Genomic DNA, 20240 nt, shown 5'->3' with positions numbered 1-20240 from the left:
AGTTATGAAAGATAATTCGTTTATACGTCAAAAAATAGAACAAATTGAAAATTATAACAGACGTCTAAATATGAGGATATTGAACTTCCCAAGGCCTGTTGGAATTCTTCCTTTAGAACTATTTAAAAAATACCTTATTGAAAATTTGAAAATTTCAGCTCAAAATAGTCCTCCTATAAATAAGATATTCTTTCTTCCAGAAAAGAAGAAACAAGTAGGTTCTTATGAAGAAATGGAACAGGTCCAGGAAGAGGAGAAATTGGATGATTTAAGAAATATTTCCTTGATTTTGGAGGACTCATTATCAGAAGTAACAAAAAGGGCCACATTATTGGTATCATTCGTATTTGAACATGACTTTAATGCTACTTTGAAATTATACTTTAAAAATGTTAACCAAAAATTTTGTGGTCAGAAATTAAGGATATTCCCAGATGTCACTAGATTTACTCAAGACAAATGGAAAAGTTTCTTAGATATGAGAGATGAAACAAAATTGTTGGGGGCTACTTTCTTTTTAGCTTACCCTTATAAATGTATAGTTAAATATCAGGGAATCAAATATGTTTTTTTTGTACCAGATCAGCTTAGGGCTTTCATAGACCTGAAGAGGGTATCAGGGGAATTAACAACTGTTAAATAGGCTGTACGAAATGTAGGGCGGGCTGGGCCTTATTGTATTCCACTTTGATTTCCTTAAATGTTTTGGTCACTCCCCAAGTTTGTGGTCTAAGAAAGGGTTAAATTAGGATGTTATAATGCCTTTGTATCGCTCCATGGTGTGATCGCAACTCGAATATTGTGTTCAATTCTGGTTGCCATATCTCAAAAAAGATATAGTGGAATTAGAAAAGGTGCAGAGAAGGGCGACGAAAATGATAAAGGGGATGGGACGACTTCCCTATGAGGAAAGGCTAAAGCGGCTAGGGCTCTTCAGCTTGGAGAAAAGGCGGCTGAGGGGACATATGATAGAGGTCTATAAAATAATGAGTGGAGTTGAACGGGTAGATGTGAGGCGTCTGTTCACGCTTTCCAAAAATACTAGGACTAGGGGGCATGCGATGAAGCTACAATGTAGTAAATTTAAAATGAATCGGAGAAAACATGTAATTAAACTCTGGAATTTGTTGCCAGAGAATGTGGTAAAGACAGTTAGCTTAGTGGAGTTTAAAAAAGGTTTGGACGGCTTCCTAAAGGAAAAGTCCATAGACTGTTATTAAATGGACTTGGGGAAAATCCACTATTTCTGGGATAAGCAATATAAAATGTTTTGTACTTTTTTGGGATCTTGGCAGGTATATGTGATCTGGATTGGCCACTGTTGGAAACAGGATGCTGGGCTTGATGGACCTTTGTTCTTTCCCAGTATGGCAATACTTATGTATTAAATACGAAACAAACATGAAAAAGTTTTTTTCCTTTTTTCTTAGTATGTGAAGCCATATTGAATTTGTATTATTTCCCTGTGTTGCATGTAACAAGTTATTACTTGTGTAATATAAGTAAAGCAATAAAAAAAACAAAACACAAAACCATCAATCAATTCTGATGGAGTGAATATAATAAAGACCTGCGCTCTGGGTTATTTTCTACTATTAAAACAGTTCTCCATATTGAAAATGCCAGAATTCAAGAAAGCAAAGGAAAAGCACAAAGAATCCTTAGTGGCAAAGCTGTGAAGGAAAAAAAACGAGAGATGAGTCAGGGCTTTAAGGCTTCCCACCACAGCGCAATTACCAGGTGGGTGTTACTGCTATGTTCAGAAACCAGAAACACATCAAAATCTGACACAGCAAAGGTAACGGACAGCTGAACTCAAACCTAAAGATGAGAGATTTATAACTGCAGCATAAGACAGGGGGCTACCGACCAGATGGTTCACAGGGAGACAAACACAGATTTCTGTAGCACTTAACTGGAAGTGATCACACATCTCCCCAGCGGGTTTGACATGCTGATGTCAAAAGGCCGGCACACTTCACTGACTAGAAACTGTGCAAACACAATTAGATCGCTGAGCCAGAAAAACACCAGGATCATAGAGCACTAAGAAATTATGCTCACTAGGACATTCCTGTTCCCAACAATAAAAAGCCCCAAGCAAGAAAAAACAGACATTGTGGTAAAGGAGAAAAACAGAACGACATCTCTCTACATAAAACGCACCTCCAACGTTCTAATGAAGCCTCTGTTAGCCAACATTCTAAGTGAAGGGGGTGAGATCGCATTGTGTCTGCCCCGCCCACGCGTCAAACGTGATGACGTCGAGGGCGGAGCAATGACACTCAACCAATCGCATCGTCAAAAGAAGGCGGAACACAGCGAAGGGAAACCTAGACGTCGGGAGCACCGCCTCCTTCCCTGACGCTTCGCTGCCGGAACCGCCACGGAGGTAAATTTAAAAACAAGAAAAAAAAAAAACACCCATGTTGGGGGGAGAGAAGAGGGTGGCCACTAAAGTACAACAATGGGAGCGGGAGGGCAGGGGAGAAACGACAGCATGGATGCGAAGGGGGGGGTGGGAGAAGAGGGCGGGCCAGGCTGGGACATGGGAGAGAGAGGAGCATGGATGCGAGGGGGGGTCATGGAAGGGAGACAGGGGACTTGCTGGAAAAGGATGAATGGAGGCGGCAGGGGACAGAGGAGCATGGATGGCCATGGATTGGGAGGGCAGGGCTCAGGGAGAGAGGGCAATTGCTGGAAAGGGATGAATGGAGGGGGCAGGGGACAGAGGAGCATGGATGGCCATGGATTTGGAGGGCAGGACTCAGGGAGAGAGGGGAATTGCTGGATAGGGATGAATGGAGGGGACTGTCAGCCCTTGACCCTCAGAAAGTGAGCCCCTGTGCTGAACGGAGTTAGGCAGCCGGACAATCCTGATCTTACCTGGAGAGTGAGGCAACAACTCCTCAGGAAGTCAGAGGAGTGTAGACACAGGTGAGACTTCCAGGGCAGATGAGAAGCAGGAACAAAGTCCAAGACCAGGCAAGCCTCAGAGCAGGGGACGAACCAGAGCACAGCCCAGGTCCAGGCAAACACAAGGCAGGTGGTAACAGAAGCAAAGTCCAGGTCCAGGCAAGTTTCAGGGCAGGCTGCAAACAAAAGCAAAGTACAGGTCCAGGCAAGTTTCAAGGCAGGCTGCAAACAAAAGCAAAGTCCAGGTCCAGGCAAGTTTCAAGGCAGGCTGCAAACAAAAGCAAAGTCCAGGTCCAGGCAAGTTTCAAGGCAGGCTGCAAACAAAAGCAAAGTCCAGGTCCAGGCAAGTTTCAGGGCAGGCTGCGAACAGAAGCAAAGTCCAGGTCCAGGCAAGTTTCAAGGCAGGCTGCAAACAAAAGCAAAGTCCAGGTCCAGGCAAGTTTCAAGGCAGGCTGCAAACAAAAGCAAAGTCCAGGTCCAGGCAAGTTTCAAAGCAAGAGCAATCCAGGAAGAATCCAACGCCACAGAATCCACCAAAGCAGAAGCCGAAGCAATGAGAGTTCTGCTTTGCTGCTCCTAAATAGCCCTCCCCATTAGGAGGACCGGTAACAGCTGAAAGGAGGCGGAGCTACCCACAACCGTGACTCAACAGCCCCGGATTGGCCGGCCAGAAGCAGGGGGCGGAGTCAGCCACGATCGGCCAATCCGGACGTTGTGGGGAGTGACATCGTTCCTCTGAGGCTCCGCGCCTGCAAGGGATCCCTTTCTCGGGGAACGCCGGCCCTGTCCACCTGGCCGGCGTCTCCCCGCCGCCACCGAAGCGGACCGGAGGGCCGGAGCAGCCCAGACTGCAGACAGGATCCCAGCGGTGCGACGCAGGGGCTTGGTGCCCGACCACCTCTCCTGGCCAACACTCCCTGCGACACCCTGACAGCGTGGCATGCCCGACGGAGAAGCGGCACAGGTGAGGGACGCGACAGTACCCCCCCCGAAAGCCCCCCTCCTCCGTCTCGGCCCAGGTCTAGAAGGATAACGAGAGTGAAACTCTCGAACCAAGTCGGGTGCATGGACATTCTTTGCTGGTTCCCAAGAATTATCTTCAGGACCAAAATTTTTCCATGAAATCAAATAAAAAAGTCCTCCCCTTTGGAGCTTGGAATCCAGAATTTCCTGTACCTCAAACTCAGGATCCGGCTCAGAATCAGGAACAGTAATCCGCTTAGGTTCAGGATGCCACTGTGAGGCCCGGAAAGGTTTGAGTAACGAGACGTGGAAAGCATTGTGGATATGCAGATTACTAGGTAAGTGAAGACGATAGACTACCGTCCCCACTCTAGATTGAACAGCAAATGGACCAATAAATCGGGGAGCAAACTTCAAGGACGGAAGACGAAGCTTCAGATATTTGGTGCTAAGCCACACCCGTTGCCCCGGCTGGAAAACGGGAGCGGCCCGACGATGGCGATCAGCAAACCGTTTATACCGGACCGCCGCCCGCTGCAAGTGGTGCTGTACTGTTCTCCAAGTGTCCTGGATAGTGGAGAGAGTTGGCTGAACTAGTGGAGGAGCGTGATCCAAAGGAAGCGGAGGAGGAAGACAAGGATGACGTCCAAAAACAGCAAAAAAGGGTGAAGTCTGGGAGGCAGAGTGCACACTATTATTGTAGGCGAACTCAGCCCAAGGCAAAAGATCAGTCCAATTGTCCTGACGGGCGTTAGTAAAAGCCCGGAGGAAAGCCTTAAGCGTCTGATTAGTCCGTTCAGCCATGCCATTTGTCTGCGGATGATAAGCTGAAGAAAAAAGTGTGGCGACACCAAAAGCGGAGCACAAGGACCTCCAGAATCGAGACGTGAATTGGGAACCTCTATCACTGATGATACGCCGAGGAAATCCATGTAACCGAAAAACATGCTGGACAAAATGAGAGGCCAAAACAGCAGCAGAGGGTAGGGTTCGCATAGGAACAAAATGTGCCATGCGGGAAAAACGATCCACCACCACCCAGATGACAGTGTTACCCTTGGAGGGAGGAAGATCCGTAATAAAGTCCATAGAAATGTCCTGCCACGGATGCTGAGGTATGGGCAGGGGTTGCAGAGGTCCCCAGGCCTTGCCTGGAGGAGACTTGGTGCGAGCACAGGTGGGACAGGTAGAAACAAACTGTAGAATGTCCTGAGCCATATGAGGCCACCAAAAATAACGGGAGATGAGCTGATAGGTCTTTCGGAACCCAAAATGTCCAGAAAAAACAGAAGAATGACCCCACTGTAACACCTTGCGTCTAGAGCGGGCAGGAACTGGGGTCCGCAGAGAAGCAGCAGCCACCACCGACGCAGGAAGACAAGCCGGATTTAGCATAGGAGAAACCTCATCCGGGTCCTCGGGCTCCTCAAAGGCTCGGGAGAGCGCATCAGCTTGGACGTTCTTTTCAGTAGGTCGGAAGATCAAGTGAAAGTCAAAACGGGCAAAAAAAAGAGACCATCTGGCTTGCCGTGGGTTGAGACGCTTGGCATTCTGTAGATAAAGAAGGTTCTTATGATCAGTGATCACAGTAAAAGGATGAGCAGCCCCCTCAAGAAGATAACGCCATTCCTGAAAGGCAAGCTTCATGGCTAGCAATTCTCTGTCCCCCACCGTATAATTACGCTCCGCTGGGGAAAACTTCTTAGAAAAGAAAAAACAAGGATGCCGTTTACCAGAAGAAGCCACCTGTGATAAGACAGCTCCAGCTCCAAGAGCAGATGCATCCACCAACAACAAAAGGCTTAGCAATATCTGGAGTACGGAGTACTGGAGCAGACACAAAAGCAGTCTTCAAAGTAGAGAAAGCCTCCAGAGCTGTGGGGGACCAATTCCGCACATCGGCCCCTTTTCTGGTTAAAGCTGTCAAAGGAGCTGTAATCAAAGAATAATGTGGAATAAACTGTCTGTAGTAATTGGCGAAACCAAGGAACCTCTGCAAGGCCCGAAGTCCTTGAGGCCGGGGCCAATCTTGGATAGCCTGAAGCTTAGCAGGGTCCATCTGAAGGCCATCGGCGGAGATAATATGTCCCAGAAAAGGAATAGTCGACTGGTGAAATGCACATTTCTCCAACTTGGCAAACAGTCGATGAGCCCGAAGGCGTTGGAGCACCGTGCGCACGTGCCCTGGATGATCCTGAGGAGAAGCAGAGAAGATAAGGATATCATCCAAATAGACAATAACGGATGAATACAGTAAATCCCGGAAAATGAAATTAATAAAGTCCTGAAAAACAGCTGGGGCATTACACAGGCCGAAAGGCATGACCCGGTATTCAAAGTGGCCTTCGTGAGTATTAAATGCAGTCTTCCACTCATCCCCCTCACGAATGCGGATCAAATTGTATGCACCTCGGAGATCCAACTTGGTGAAGATAACCGCCCCCTGAAGACGATCAAACAACTCAGGGATTAGAGGAAGGGGATAGCGGTTCTTAATCGTGATAGCATTCAGTCCTCGATAGTCAATACAAGGTCTCAGCGACCCGTCTTTTTTGGACACAAAAAAAAAAACCCGCACCAGCCGGGGAGGAGGAGGGTCGAATAAATCCCTTGGCAAGATTCTCATGAATGTATTGCCGCATAGCAGCCGACTCAGTTCTGGACAGAGTATATAATCGTCCCCTAGGAGGCATCTTGCCCGGCAGTAAATCAATAGAACAGTCAAAGGGGCGATGGGGAGGGAGGGAGTCAGCCTCCCGTGCATCAAAAACATCTTGAAAGTCACTATATTCCTCAGGAAGACAAGCTTCATAAGGTCGAAGAATCCCAGGTGAGGCGGCAATGCTTCTAGGAGGAGGTTCCACAGGAGTCAGGAAGACCTCAAAACAACGTTTACTCCATTGACTGATCTCCCCAGTCGGCCAGTTGATGCTGGGTGCGTGTAGACGTAACCAGGGTAACCCTAGGATAACAGGATGGATAGCATGGGGCAAAATAAAAAATTGGATCTCTTCATGATGCAAGAGACCCACCTGCATCTTCAGTGGTGCGTTGAGCTGGGTAACAAGATGAGGCAGAGCCGAGCCATGAATGGACGTTACCTGCAGCGCGGGTCTACAAGGCACTGCAGGTTCACCCAGCTTCTTAAGAAGAGATGCATCAATAAAGTTACCTCCCGCTCCAGAGTCCAACAGAGCTAAAGTGTTTACCCTGAAGTCACGCCAAAGGAGAATTATGGGCACAGAAATCAAGTTATCTGGAAGGAAATTCGAATGACCCAACGCCACCCCTTCCCCAGGGCTTGGGTCTAGGCATTTCCCGGCTTATTGGGACACTCCTTCACAAAGTGACCAGGTTTACCACAATAAAGGCAAAGTCTATGGTTTCGTCTATGGGCCCTCTCAACGGCTGAAAGACGATGTCTGCCAATCACCATAGGTTCTTCGGACCCCTCTGTGGTTGATCTTGACGCACCCTGAGGAGACGTGGGCCGTCGCCTAGGAGGAGAAGTTCTTCGAGGCGGACGCGAAGTTCCTTGTTCTCGTGCTCGCTCCTGGAATCGAACATCAATCCGGACACAGAGGGAAATAAGTGCATCCAATGTACTAGGAACCTCCCGACCAGCCAACTCATCCTTGATACGCCCGTTCAGACCTTGCCAAAAAATCGCCGTGAGGGCCTCTTGATTCCACTTCAGCTCTGCAGCTAGAGTACGAAATTGGATAGCAAAGGCTCCGACTGAACTGCTTCCTTGCTGAATACGCAGCAGTTCACTAGCTGCGGAGGAAGGGCGTCCCGGGACGTCAAACACCATGCGAAACCTCCGCAAGAACTCTCCCAGATCAGAAAGAAGAGGGTCCTGTTGTTCCCACAAGGGTGAGGCCCATGCCAGGGCTGACCCAGACAATAGCGAGATGATGTACGTAATCTTGGCTCTGTCTGTAGGGAATGAAGCAGGTTGCATGTCAAAGAGCATTTGGCATTGGTTCAAAAACCCGCGGCAGGCGGCAGGTGTACCGTCAAACCGGGGAGGCTCAGGTAGACGGAAGGGAAGCTGGGGTGGAGTTGCTCGGCTGGCACCAGTAGTCGGACTGCGCTGGGCCGACATCTGTGAGCATACATCTTGAAGGACTCCCGAAAGTCTATTAAGCTGGGCCTGCTGCTGTTGAAGAGCTTGGGCCAGGTCGGTCAAATCAGGCTTATCCGGCGAGCTCATGGCTTCGGCTTACTGTCAGCCCTTGACCCTCAGAAAGTGAGCCCCTGTGCTGAACGGAGTTAGGCAGCCGGACAATCCTGATCTTACCTGGAGAGTGAGGCAACAACTCCTCAGGAAGTCAGAGGAGTGTAGACACAGGTGAGACTTCCAGGGCAGATGAGAAGCAGGAACAAAGTCCAAGACCAGGCAAGCCTCAGAGCAGGGGACGAACCAGAGCACAGCCCAGGTCCAGGCAAACACAAGGCAGGTGGTAACAGAAGCAAAGTCCAGGTCCAGGCAAGTTTCAGGGCAGGCTGCAAACAAAAGCAAAGTCCAGGTCCAGGCAAGTTTCAAGGCAGGCTGCAAACAAAAGCAAAGTCCAGGTCCAGGCAAGTTTCAAGGCAGGCTGCAAACAAAAGCAAAGTCCAGGTCCAGGCAAGTTTCAAGGCAGGCTGCAAACAAAAGCAAAGTCCAGGTCCAGGCAAGTTTCAGGGCAGGCTGCGAACAGAAGCAAAGTCCAGGTCCAGGCAAGTTTCAAGGCAGGCTGCAAACAAAAGCAAAGTCCAGGTCCAGGCAAGTTTCAAGGCAGGCTGCAAACAAAAGCAAAGTCCAGGTCCAGGCAAGTTTCAAAGCAAGAGCAATCCAGGAAGAATCCAACGCCACAGAATCCACCAAAGCAGAAGCCGAAGCAATGAGAGTTCTGCTTTGCTGCTCCTAAATAGCCCTCCCCATTAGGAGGACCGGTAACAGCTGAAAGGAGGCGGAGCTACCCACAACCGTGACTCAACAGCCCCGGATTGGCCGGCCAGAAGCAGGGGGCGGAGTCAGCCGCGATCGGCCAATCCGGACGTTGTGGGGAGTGACATCGTTCCTCTGAGGCTCCGCGCCTGCAAGGGATCCCTTTCTCGGGGAACGCCGGCCCTGTCCACCTGGCCGGCGTCTCCCCGCCGCCACCGAAGCGGACCGGAGGGCCGGAGCAGCCCAGACTGCAGACAGGATCCCAGCGGTGCGACGCAGGGGCTTGGTGCCCGACCACCTCTCCTGGCCAACACTCCCTGCGACACCCTGACAGCGTGGCATGCCCGACGGAGAAGCGGCACAGGTGAGGGACGCGACAGGGACAGATGGCCATGGATGGATATGGATTGCAGGGCAGGCCTCAGGGAGAGAGGGGAATTGCTGGATAGGGATGAATGGAGGGGCCAGGTGACAAAGGAGCATGGATGGCCATGGATTGGAAGGGCAGGACTCAGGGACAGGGGAATTGCTGGATAGGGATGAATGGAGGGGACAGATGGCCATGGATGCATATGGATTGCAGGGCAGGCCTCAGGGAGAGAGCGGAATTGCTGGATAGGGATGAATGGAGGGGCCAGGTGACAGAGGAGCATGGATTGGACTCACACTTTCACTCTGACTCTCAAACAGTCACTCTCACATACACTCTCCCAAACATACACACTCCGAGGAAAACCTTGCTAGCGCCCGTTTCATTTGTGTCAGAAACGGGCCTTTTTTACTAGTTATTAATAAACTAGTAAAAAAGGCCCGTTTCTGGAACGAATGAAACGGGCGCTAGCAAGGTTTTCCTGGGAGTGTGTATGTTTCAGAGAGAGAGCCAGAGTGAATGTGCGGGTGTGTGACAGAGTGAGACTGTCTGTGTGACAGTATGTGTGTGAGAATGAGAATGTGTGGCAGGGCCCCCTCCCCTGTTCCTAATGCCCCTCACCCCGATCCCTCCCCTCATTTTCCTCCTCCTTCCCACACTTTGGGTTCCTTAAGGCTTTCAAAAGTCTATGCACCCCCGTGGCCCTAATGCCCAGTATCCGGATATCCCACCGCTTTCCTCCTCACCCCTCCCCCAAGATGTAACACTTTCACGTCCTTCATTTTTTTTTTAAAGTGTCCTATCTACCCTGTGTCCAAATGCCCGGCATTCAGATTGTGTTCGTTCCTCTCGTAAATTTTCATTTCTTTCATTCATTCAGAACTTCCCCCCCCCCCCCCCCCCCCCCCGAACACTTTCGGTCCTTCAGTCTTTTAAAACTCTGCTATGTACCCTGTGTGCTAATGGCCAGCATTGAGATTGTTTTCCTGTCCCAAATTTGCATGTATTTCAGTCGTTCACAAGAAAGTGCTACTACCATGTGACTATTCTCTACTGTGTGGGGAGAAAGAAGAGGATACCATCATTTCTGGGAGAAGATTTTAGATTGGATTCATGAGATTCTCGAAAACTAGTCTGGGTTGTGGCCCTCAGACCAGGCTTGGGGTAAGTGCTCTTTACATCTGGTGCATATACACGGTGTCTGGAAAAAATTGGACCCACAAGCTTTTGCCAAATAGCCCAAATACAAATCTACTATTAAAATAAATTACTGTTATTAACAGGTGTTACCACAGGGCAGGGATTTTCAACCCAGTCCTCAGGGCACATTTAGCCAGTTGAGGTTTTCAGGATATCCCTGTTGAATTCAGTGGGGATATCCTGAAAACCCCAACTGGCTAGGTGTGCCCCAAGGCTGGGTTGAAAACTTCTGCTATAGGGGGTCACAGTGTGGCTAGGGTGGTATATGGGGTGGAGTAGAATGGAGTGCGTGTGGCGCAGATGATGGCCAGCTTTCTGCTTAATGTTGGCCCTTCCGAGTTAAGTGTCAGGCAACCCTGTCTGGTGCACCAGATCTTCACGGCCGGTCGCCTGGTGTTGGCATCAGCCTAAATGCAGCTGGAGGTCCCTGGTCTTCTTCAGGTCAAACTAAGGGTGAACTATGTATATTTGATGTCTAAGCTTACTGCCCTTCGCAGGAACAGACTGCTTCTGTTTCCTAAGGTGTGGGAGGCTTACATTGGTTGGACTGAGCGTACAACTGAATCTCCATAAGGGGCTTTCAGCCCAGGACACTTGGCTTAGATCCTGTTTCTGAACTGCTTGGTTCCTGCTGCTGCTCCTCCTCTTGATTACTAAGTTGGGTGGGCAAGGGGGGGTGAGTAGATATGTGAGGGTCACATGAAGATCAGTTGATTGCTCTAAGACACATACTGAAGAATTACTTTGTTAGTAGCATGTACTTTTTTTTTTTTTTTGGGGGGGGGGGGAGGTTGGGCTGTATTGCTTCTTTGTCTTAAAATAAAATAAATAAATAAAAAGGAAAGAAAGAAAAAAAAGAGGAGCAGCAAAGATGACAAGTAACCCAATTCCAGGGTAGAGATTTTCGGACAGTCCTGGATTTCTTGCATTTGCAGCTCTGTTTTCAATGGGAAGGATCAGGCATCACAAATTCCACACTGCTTTGGGATATAAATTCAAAATTAGGACTGGCCAAAAACTCTTCAGCCTAGAACTGGGGAACTTGCCATCTCTGCAGCAAATTATGTTTAGAGAAGATGGTTTGAACCAGGGAAGCCAGGGATCAAATCCTGTTTCTCCTCGGCTGCCTCACGTACAACTTAGATTGGAAGTGATTTGGGCAGGGAAATAACTTGTGTCGCTGAATATGTAGCTCAGATTGGGAAAAAGGGGTGCAAGGTATTAAGCCCACAGATATCAGCTATGCAATCAGAAATCAAGAAGTTATGGCAGAAAGTTATATAGAAGCTACAACAGCAAAGGTGACAAAAAAGTCCCAGAGCAAACGGTGTGGTGTAGAAACTTTATTGGTGGGTAACGAAGACTCAACATGAATCGTGTTTCGGCCGTAAGGCCTGCATCAGGAGTCTGTACCAACACTCTCTTAATGAACAAATGGTAATGCAAGTAAACTGAAATTGGGGGCAAAATTAGTACCGATACTGCACACCTGACAAACATTGTGCAAACACGTGAACTTCCACCATTTGTATCAGGGGCGTAGCTAGACTTCGGTGGGAGGGGGGTCCACAGCCTCAGGGCACATTTTAGCCCCCCCCCCCCCCCCGGTGCTGCTGACCCCCCTCCCCGCCATTGCCGACCATCGCCGCCACCAACTTTGACCCCCCCCGCCGCCGACCCTCTCCACCCCCACCTCCCGCTGCCAACCCTCCCCCGCCCAGGGGACCCCAACCCCCGCCAGCCGAGGTCCTCTTCTTCCGGCGCAAGGCTTCGTTCTGTTTCTGAGTCTGACGTCCTGCACGTACAACTCAGAAATAGAACGAAGCCTTGCGCCGGAAGAAGAGGACCTCGGCTGGCAGGGGTTGGGGTCCCCCGTCAGCAAAGGTAGGCGGTGGCGGGGGAGGGTCAAGAGGGTCCTCGGCAGGAGGGTCCAGGGCCAAATCTACGGGGGCCCACGTAGCTACGCCACTGGTTTGTATAGCACTGTCAAACAACTCTAAGGCACTGGTATTGGCAGTACCTCAGAGCTTTTTGATAGCACTATACAAACCTTTGCTGCTGTTGTTGCTTCTATATAACTTACAGACCTCTCTGTCTGCCTCAGCTCCTCCAAGTCTGCTATTCTAGCCTCCAGAGATCAGACCCATTCCCTGAGATCTAAACCTATTAGGGAAAGGGAAATGGGACTTGATATACTACCTTTCTGAGGTTTTTTAGCAGCTACATTCAAAGCAGTTTACATATATTCAGGTACTTATTTTGTACCAGGGGCAATGGAGGGTTAAGTGACTTGCCCAGAGTCACAAGGAGCTGCAGCGGGAATCAAACTCAGTTCCCCAGGATCAAAGTCCACTGCACTACCCACTAGGCTACTCCTCCACTACCAACATTCCATGTAGAAGCCTGCCCTTGCAGATCAGCAATGCGGCCGTGCAGGCTTCTGTTTCTGTGAGTCTGACGTCCTGCAAGGGCAGGCTTCTTACATGGAATGTTGCTGGTGGAATAGCAACATTCCATGCAGAATCTCCAATAGTAGCAACATTCCATCTAGAATCTCCAATTGTAGCAACATTCCATCTAGAATTTCAAATAGGGAAAGGGAAATGGGACTTGATATACCACCTTTCTGAGGTTTTTGCAACTACATTCAAAGCGGTTTACATATATTCAGGTACTTATTTTGTACCAGGGGCAATGGAGGGTTAAGTGACTTGCCCAGAGTCACGAGGAGCTGCAGTGGGAATCGAACTCAGTTCCCCAGGACCAAAGTCCACTGCACTAACCACTAGGCTACTCCTCCAGCCTCCAACAAACATATATACACAGCACAGACATACATAGCTCTAAATGTGACTTTGTATGTCAGAGCAGGAATACCAACAGACTAAGGTGCTCACTTTCAAAGCACACAGACTTACTTGTAAGTCTACGTAGTATGGAAGTCCATGCAGTATGAAAAATATTTTTAAAACACAGGAGTTCTTGACAGGGTAAAAACTGAACAGAGATAGCAACAAGAAGCAATGAGGATGGAAGCTGGAATGGCAGCTCTCACCACAATCTTACCACAGCACTGCACTGCCTACAGACTCTCACAAAGCCCCAGACACATTCCTCCTTTACAGATCGCTGGCTAAACTGTGTAGGCAGCAAAACACACCTGTCACTGTTTTCTTCTCTGGACTAAGAGCAATCCCTCTATCGGAAATAGGAATGGATTTCTTGCGCACAAAGGAGGCCATTTTAGAAACAGCAACATGTGTGTGTAGCAGCATGCACACATGTAAACATATAAATAGTAATTTCAGAAAGCTGCTATGTACCCGTGCAGAAGGCTGGAACACAGGAGGTTTCAAGGGGGCGTGTCACAGGCAGACCAAAATATTAAATGTATTTCCCAGTTTACAATGGGAAATACATATCAGGGGCATAACTAGCCCTGCAATTACCGGGGGAGGGAGGGAGGATTAATTCCCTTCTCTCCCCCCCCCCCCCCCCCCCCCCGTGTGCCCAAAATAATACCTTTCCTGGCAGGAATGACGAAGACCCACCTGCCAAACCTCGACCTCGCACTGCTTCAGTACAGATGTTGGTGGCGTACCTCCAGCAGTGGAAGCCAGGTCACCTTGAGCATGCTCTGTTCTTGTGCAAACTGAGCAAGTGCAAGGAGCTGAGGCATCATCAGCTGGAGACACGCTGCCAACTTCTTCTGTACTGAAGCACCGCGAGGAGGAAGGGAGCAGCTTGGCAACAAATTTCTTTGGCTGGCGGGGCTTCAGTATTCCCGCCAGCCATTTAATGGGAGCTATATGTTTGGAGGGGGCCTGAGACCAAAGTGCAGGGGGCCCCCTGGCTCCCAAAGCCCCCACTTTGACTATGCCATTGATAGATAAAATAAAAATAATTTCCGTCACCTTTGGCACCTCCTGTGAAGCAAGAGCAACTTTCAGAAAACATTCTCCTTTTGGCCAGGGACCGAGGGGGTTATTGCCCTTAATCGTCCATTTATTAGGTTTACCTTCTAAATAAAAACAAACAAAAAAACCCTTTGCCAACTTCTCAGCTAACTGGCTTCACTTATACTCCCTGATTTTGTAACAGGTTGCCTAAATGTTGAGGTGAATTCTACATAAGGTGCCAAAAAATCAGAAATGAGAACAGCGCTATTCTATAAACCACGCTTAAAGTTACAGAGTAGCACCAACACCCAGGAATCACAGCTAACTTAGGCACCATATCCCCACTCATTCCATGACAACCCGCATAAATGTTAGGAACACCCCCGTTCTGCCCATAGCCCTCCCATTTCCACACCCTTTTGAAGTCATGCGTAAAATTTAAGCGCTAATCTCAAGCCTGTATTTATGAATGTAACTTCCAATTAATCTAATTAGCACCGATAATTGTTTTAATTATGGTGCCAATTACCTAATTCAATTAAATTGTGCGCACACAGTTTTTCCCGACTTTTCTAGAATTGGGGGGGTGGTAAGCGCCTACTGTGTGCTTAAATGTATAGTATACTAGCATTTGTGTGTGTAAGTGCGGTAACAGAATAGGCTCACAGCCCGTGTAAAGTGGCCGCCTAATTGCGGTGCCCAATTTTAGAACTGCCCCCATAATTTTCCCACTCTCCCCTGGATTCTATAAAGGATGCCTCTATTTGGGCATATTTGAGTACGATCAGGAGTTGTACACACAACTAAATTAGGTAATAAACTATTAACAACCAGTAATTGAGTGCTAACAATTAGCACTAATTGGCACTATTTGAAGTTGCGCGTGCAACCGCTTATGAGCGATTCTATAAAACAGTGTTTCCCCAAGTGCGGTCCTGGAGTACCTCTTGCCAGTTGGGTTTTCAGGATATCCACAATGAAGGTGCATGGAAGAGACTTGCCTATAATGGAGGCAGTGCATGCAAATCAAGTTCATGATATACATTGTGGATATCCTGAAAACCTGAATGGCAAAGGGGGGTACTCCAGGATTGGACTTGGGAAACACTGCTATAAAGAATCTTGCCTACATTTTCTCACATGTGGCCAAAAAGAGTGCTGGCCACTAGACGGGCATGGACAGGTCAGGGGCATTGCTAACTGTTGGGCGCACTGTTACAGTATACATCCATTTCTGCACACGAGAAGGGCGCCAGAACTACACCAGGTTTCAGATGATCTACGTTTGGTGCCCAATGTTAGGTGCAGGAATCGGCGCTAACCGAAATTCGATAAAGGGTATGCGTCCATTACTGAATAGCGCTTAGAGCTGATTTTATATGGTGCCTAACTGGGAACAATTTACAGAATCTGGCCCTATAAGTATAAATATTGACACATATGTAGAAGAAGTTGTCAGCAATTACATGGAATGCACTCCCTGAAAGGCTTCACTTAACACAAGACTGCTTCAGGAAGCAGTGTCATTATGCTCATATTAGCCCTCTCCTCAAGTCACTTCACTGGCTTCCTATCCCTTTCCTCATACAGTTCAAACTCCTCTTATTGACCTATAAGTGCATTCACTCTGCAGCTGCTCAGTACCTCTCCACTCTCATCTTTCCCTACATTCCTCCCCGGGAACTCCATTCACTGGGTAAATCTCTCTTATCTGCACCCTTCTCCTCCACCACTAACTCCAGACTCCGCTCCTTTTATCTTGCTGCACCATATGACTGGAATAGACTTCCTGAGCAAGTACGTCAAGCTCCATCTCTGGCCGCATTCAAATCTAGGCTAAAAGCCCACCTTTTTGATGCTGCTTTTAACTCCTAACCCTTACTCACTTGTTCAGTACCCTTATCACCCCCACCTTAGTAATTCCCCTATCTCTTATTTGTCCTCTTTGTCAGTCCTAATTAGATTATAAGCTCTGTCGAGCAGGGACTGTCTCTTCATGTTCAAGTGTACAGCACTGCGTACATTCCCCAATCTTCACTTCCCCAACTGTAAAGGTCTAAAATACAAACTAACGCATGCGTCAACCTTCTCCTACTTGAGCACACAATTCTGGAATGCGCTGCCGCGCAACTTAAAAACGATCTATCAACTAACTAACTTCCGCAAACTACTGAAGACCCATCCCTTTAACAAGGCATACCACAAAGATCAACAAATGTGAACTCCTACACATATATCCAGTATTGCCTTACGATATTTGCTTCTTAAACCACTATCATGCTTTATCATTATCATTATCATGCTACCCAAGATCCTTATGTAATACTAAATGTTTATTTTCTTGTATATGTCCACTATTCATGATGTATTGTAAGCCACATTGAGCCTACAAAGAGGTGGGGAAAATGTGGGATACAAATGCAATAAAAAAAAAATAGTAGGAAGCAGATGAAAGCCTGGCTCTTCTACCAGGCCTTTAACAAAAGTAAATGACACCAGCTACACATGGAGGGACATAATCGAACGAAAACGTCTATCTCCATGGGCATTTATCTCCGAGAACGGGTCCGTGAAGGGGCGGACTGAACCGTATTTTCGCAAAAAATAGACGTCCAGGGAGGTGGGTATGACATTTGAGGGTGAAAATAAAAAGTTGTGAAACATCATTTTTTGTGGTGGGAGGGGGTAGTGACCACTTGGGGAGTCAGGGGAGGTCATCCCCGATTCCCTCCAGTGGTCATCTGGTCATTTAGGGCACTTTTTGGGGCCTTATTCGTGAAAAAACAGGGTCCAGGAAAAGTGTCCTAAATTCTAGCTAAAAACGCATACTTTTTTCCCATTATCGGCGAAAGGCGCCCATCTCTGTTCGGGTGATAACCATGCCCCAGTCCCGTCTTCACCACGCCTCTGACACGCCCCCGTCAACTTTGTACGCTTCCGCGATGGAGTGCAGTTGAAAACGTCCAAGTTCGGCTTTCGATTATACCGCATTATTCGTTTTTGTGAGATAAACGTCCATCTCCCGATTTAGGTCGGAACTTGGGCGTTTTTCTCGTTCGATTATAAGCAGGATAGTATAACAGGGAATGTTTATCCACTCGTACCTAGCCAAGATAATGTTCAAGCGCCTTTCTGACCTCATTTGCAACTCTTTAACTAGTCCCTTATTTTCTTACTCCTGTTACTCTATCTTATATGTTCCATCTTTGCTTACACCCTATGCTCTCTATTAAAATGTTGTATTGTGTATTGTGTTGACATTTTAATGTAGTATACTATGCCATACTTTGTATTGTTTGAATATTTTTACTGCTGTAATTGTCTTTTGCTTATGTTTGACTTATTCTTGCTGTACACTGCCTTTGAGTGAATTCCTTCAAAAAGGCAGTAAATAAATATTTATAATAAATAAATGTGGAAATAGTGATTTCACGTATGCACATGGAAGTTGCCGAGTGCTGTCACTCTTTTTTTTTTCTACGTGTATTTTTATAGAATCCCTGGTCCTGACATACATGCCAACAAATGCATGTGTGTTTGCTAGCATCCTCGTGTTCAAGAACTGAATAACACTTGAGCAAGAGACATAATAATAGAAGGCTCACAACAAAGTCACTTAGAAATACTATATACAGATTTTCCTGTCCTGATTTTTTCACAATATACACCAAGTGGAGACAAAAAAAAAAAAGACCTCAGCATATCAAGTGTTGATATGTATAGCAACACAAGACACTTCACTATCATAGGTGAGAAAAAAAACACTCCACTGGATAAATCAGGTTCAGTCAGGAACAAGTACAAAACTGCAACAGTGTTATATATAGGAACACAATCACATAAAAAGCTAAGCAGATCACTTAATATCCACAAGGTACTTCATAGGAGCCGACTCTGTGGGTGCTTGAGCACTCCCAATATTGAGAAACTTCCTTGTATGTGTCGAGGGAGGGGTTATTTCCATTGGGCTTAGCACCCCCAATAATTACGAAAGGTTGGCTCCTATACTTCACTTTCCTCACAGAGTATGAGGAAAGCTGAGCTATAGGCCCAGTATATATTCATTGAAGCTAAGTACCTTCTGGATATTAGTTAAGCGATCAGCTTAGTTGTTTATGTAGTTGTGTTCCTATATAACGCTATTACAATTTTGTTTCTGTTCCCGATTAAAGCTGTAGCTGATTTACCCATTGGAGCTTTTGCTATACATATAGGCACAACACTTGATATGCTGAGGTCTTTTTTCTCCACTTGATGTGTGTTGTGAAAAAAATCAGGACAGGAAAAAATCTGTATATAATATTTCTAAGACCCTTTGTTCTGAGCATACTCGTGTTCAACACAGCTTCTAGTATAAATAGTATAATGCCTGGGAAATACAAACATCCCAATCTGAATGTCCATTTCTCACTTACAGCCACTAGCAAAATAGGGCTTGACATGTATTAACAGCACAGTACTGTATGTTACTTTATAACTAAATAGGCTTGAACAAGCCTGTGTAAAATGAAAACCTAAAATGAAGGATTTCTTTTTAGGTTTTCATTTTACACAGGCTTGTTCAATGTCTTCCCCATCACATTTGCTGTATGGATGTATTCTGCTGAGACATGAATATTTGTTACTGCAATAAACATAATATCCGAATTTCTCTAAAGCACCTCTACCTTACTATTACTCACCAGCAGTTCGTGAGAGATGAGAATGGTGATGACTACCACTATTTTTTTTTAACATTTCTATACCGCTTCGAACCCTATATTTCTCTCGACATTTTTCCACATGACCATCAGCACTGTTATAAATACCGCGTTTTAATTAGTATTAGGGCAGGAATCCAACATCCCCTCGCTAGGGACAAAAACACTGGCCTTCAGCCTACTGCTCAGCTCAGTTGCCTGCACGGGGTGACAAGTGCAACCCTCCAGCAACAAGAGAGCATCCGACGGCCTCTGTGTGTTAATCCCCTAAATCCACAAAAAAAAAAAAAAAAATCGGGCAAGCAGATTCTTTGATGACCTGGCGCTGCAGGAAAGTAAATAAATTTGATAGGTAATTCTACACCGTATGTATTACTGGTTCCAACGTGGTGCAGATATAGTGCTATATTTCCGCTCTGCGAATACCAACATCAAAAAAGAAAAGGAAAATAGGCATAGGTTTTGACTTTGCAGTCTTTCCATGTGCTTGTAAAAAATATATATATTATATATATATTCATTCATTCTAAGACGCATATTTTCCAGGTACGCAATCACAAGTTCCTAAAAGCGATACTCCTCGACAATAAATCAAAGCATGCTTTTTGGCATCGGGTGTAGTCGCGGCTTCCCTGGATGCCCAGGGAACATCGCAGCAATGGGGAAGAAGAGGCACCGAGCTCCCCCGTCCCAGCTTACCGATCGCCGCCGTGCAGCTCTCCTTCAGCGTTTTGTGTTTGTTGCCTGACGCTTCCTTCTGGAGCTTTCGCAGTGTCTCTTCCATGTTGCAACCGATCCCTCAGGAGCCACCTCCGGAGAGAAGCAGGAGGACAGAGAACAAGAGAGAGCGGCGGATCCCTCTCTAGACGAGTCCAGCGGCCGGCAGTAGCATCCCCATAGCAGCAGCTAGTGCTGAATCAGCCCAGGCAGAGGGTGGGAGGTGCTCCCAGGGGCAGGGGGCCGGAGTGGGCGGGGCCTCGTCTACAGACGACGAGCTCTGCAACCCACAGCGGAGAGATGACAGCCGGAGCCTAAGGGAGGGGGAGAAAAACGTGGAAGCGGATTTCCTGGAGCGGGATTACCCGGGAAGAGAAAGGGTCCGGACCCCGATTGGTCGCGTCTGCCTCGTGACCGGGTTGAGCTGTGCTGGAATAGAGAAAGGGGAGGACAACGAGATGACGAGCCGCCCATGTCCGGGTCAGAATGGGCTGAGCCAGGTGAGGTGTGTGTGTACTGTAATCCATGTTAATATTTTACTA

General features: G+C 47.4%; 1 protein-coding gene across 1 annotated transcript in view; it reads right to left on the bottom strand.

The window, feature by feature from the left end:
• ARFGEF3 (ARFGEF family member 3) overlaps positions 1-19969 on the bottom strand; it is a 236678-nt gene extending 216709 nt beyond the window's left edge. The window contains exon 1 of the mRNA XM_030198524.1: positions 19681-19969. Coding sequence (XP_030054384.1) covers positions 19681-19765 — 85 coding nt within the window. The 5' untranslated portion in view covers positions 19766-19969. The remainder of the gene's footprint in view (positions 1-19680) is intronic.
• Positions 19970-20240: the final 271 nt, after the last annotated feature.

This window comes from Microcaecilia unicolor, chromosome 3 (assembly GCF_901765095.1).
Source record: "Microcaecilia unicolor chromosome 3, aMicUni1.1, whole genome shotgun sequence".
In the NCBI taxonomy this organism is placed as follows: domain Eukaryota; kingdom Metazoa; phylum Chordata; class Amphibia; order Gymnophiona; family Siphonopidae; genus Microcaecilia; species Microcaecilia unicolor.
Note: the sequence above shows the minus strand (reverse complement) of the source record. Positions and strands in the feature narration are given on the sequence as shown.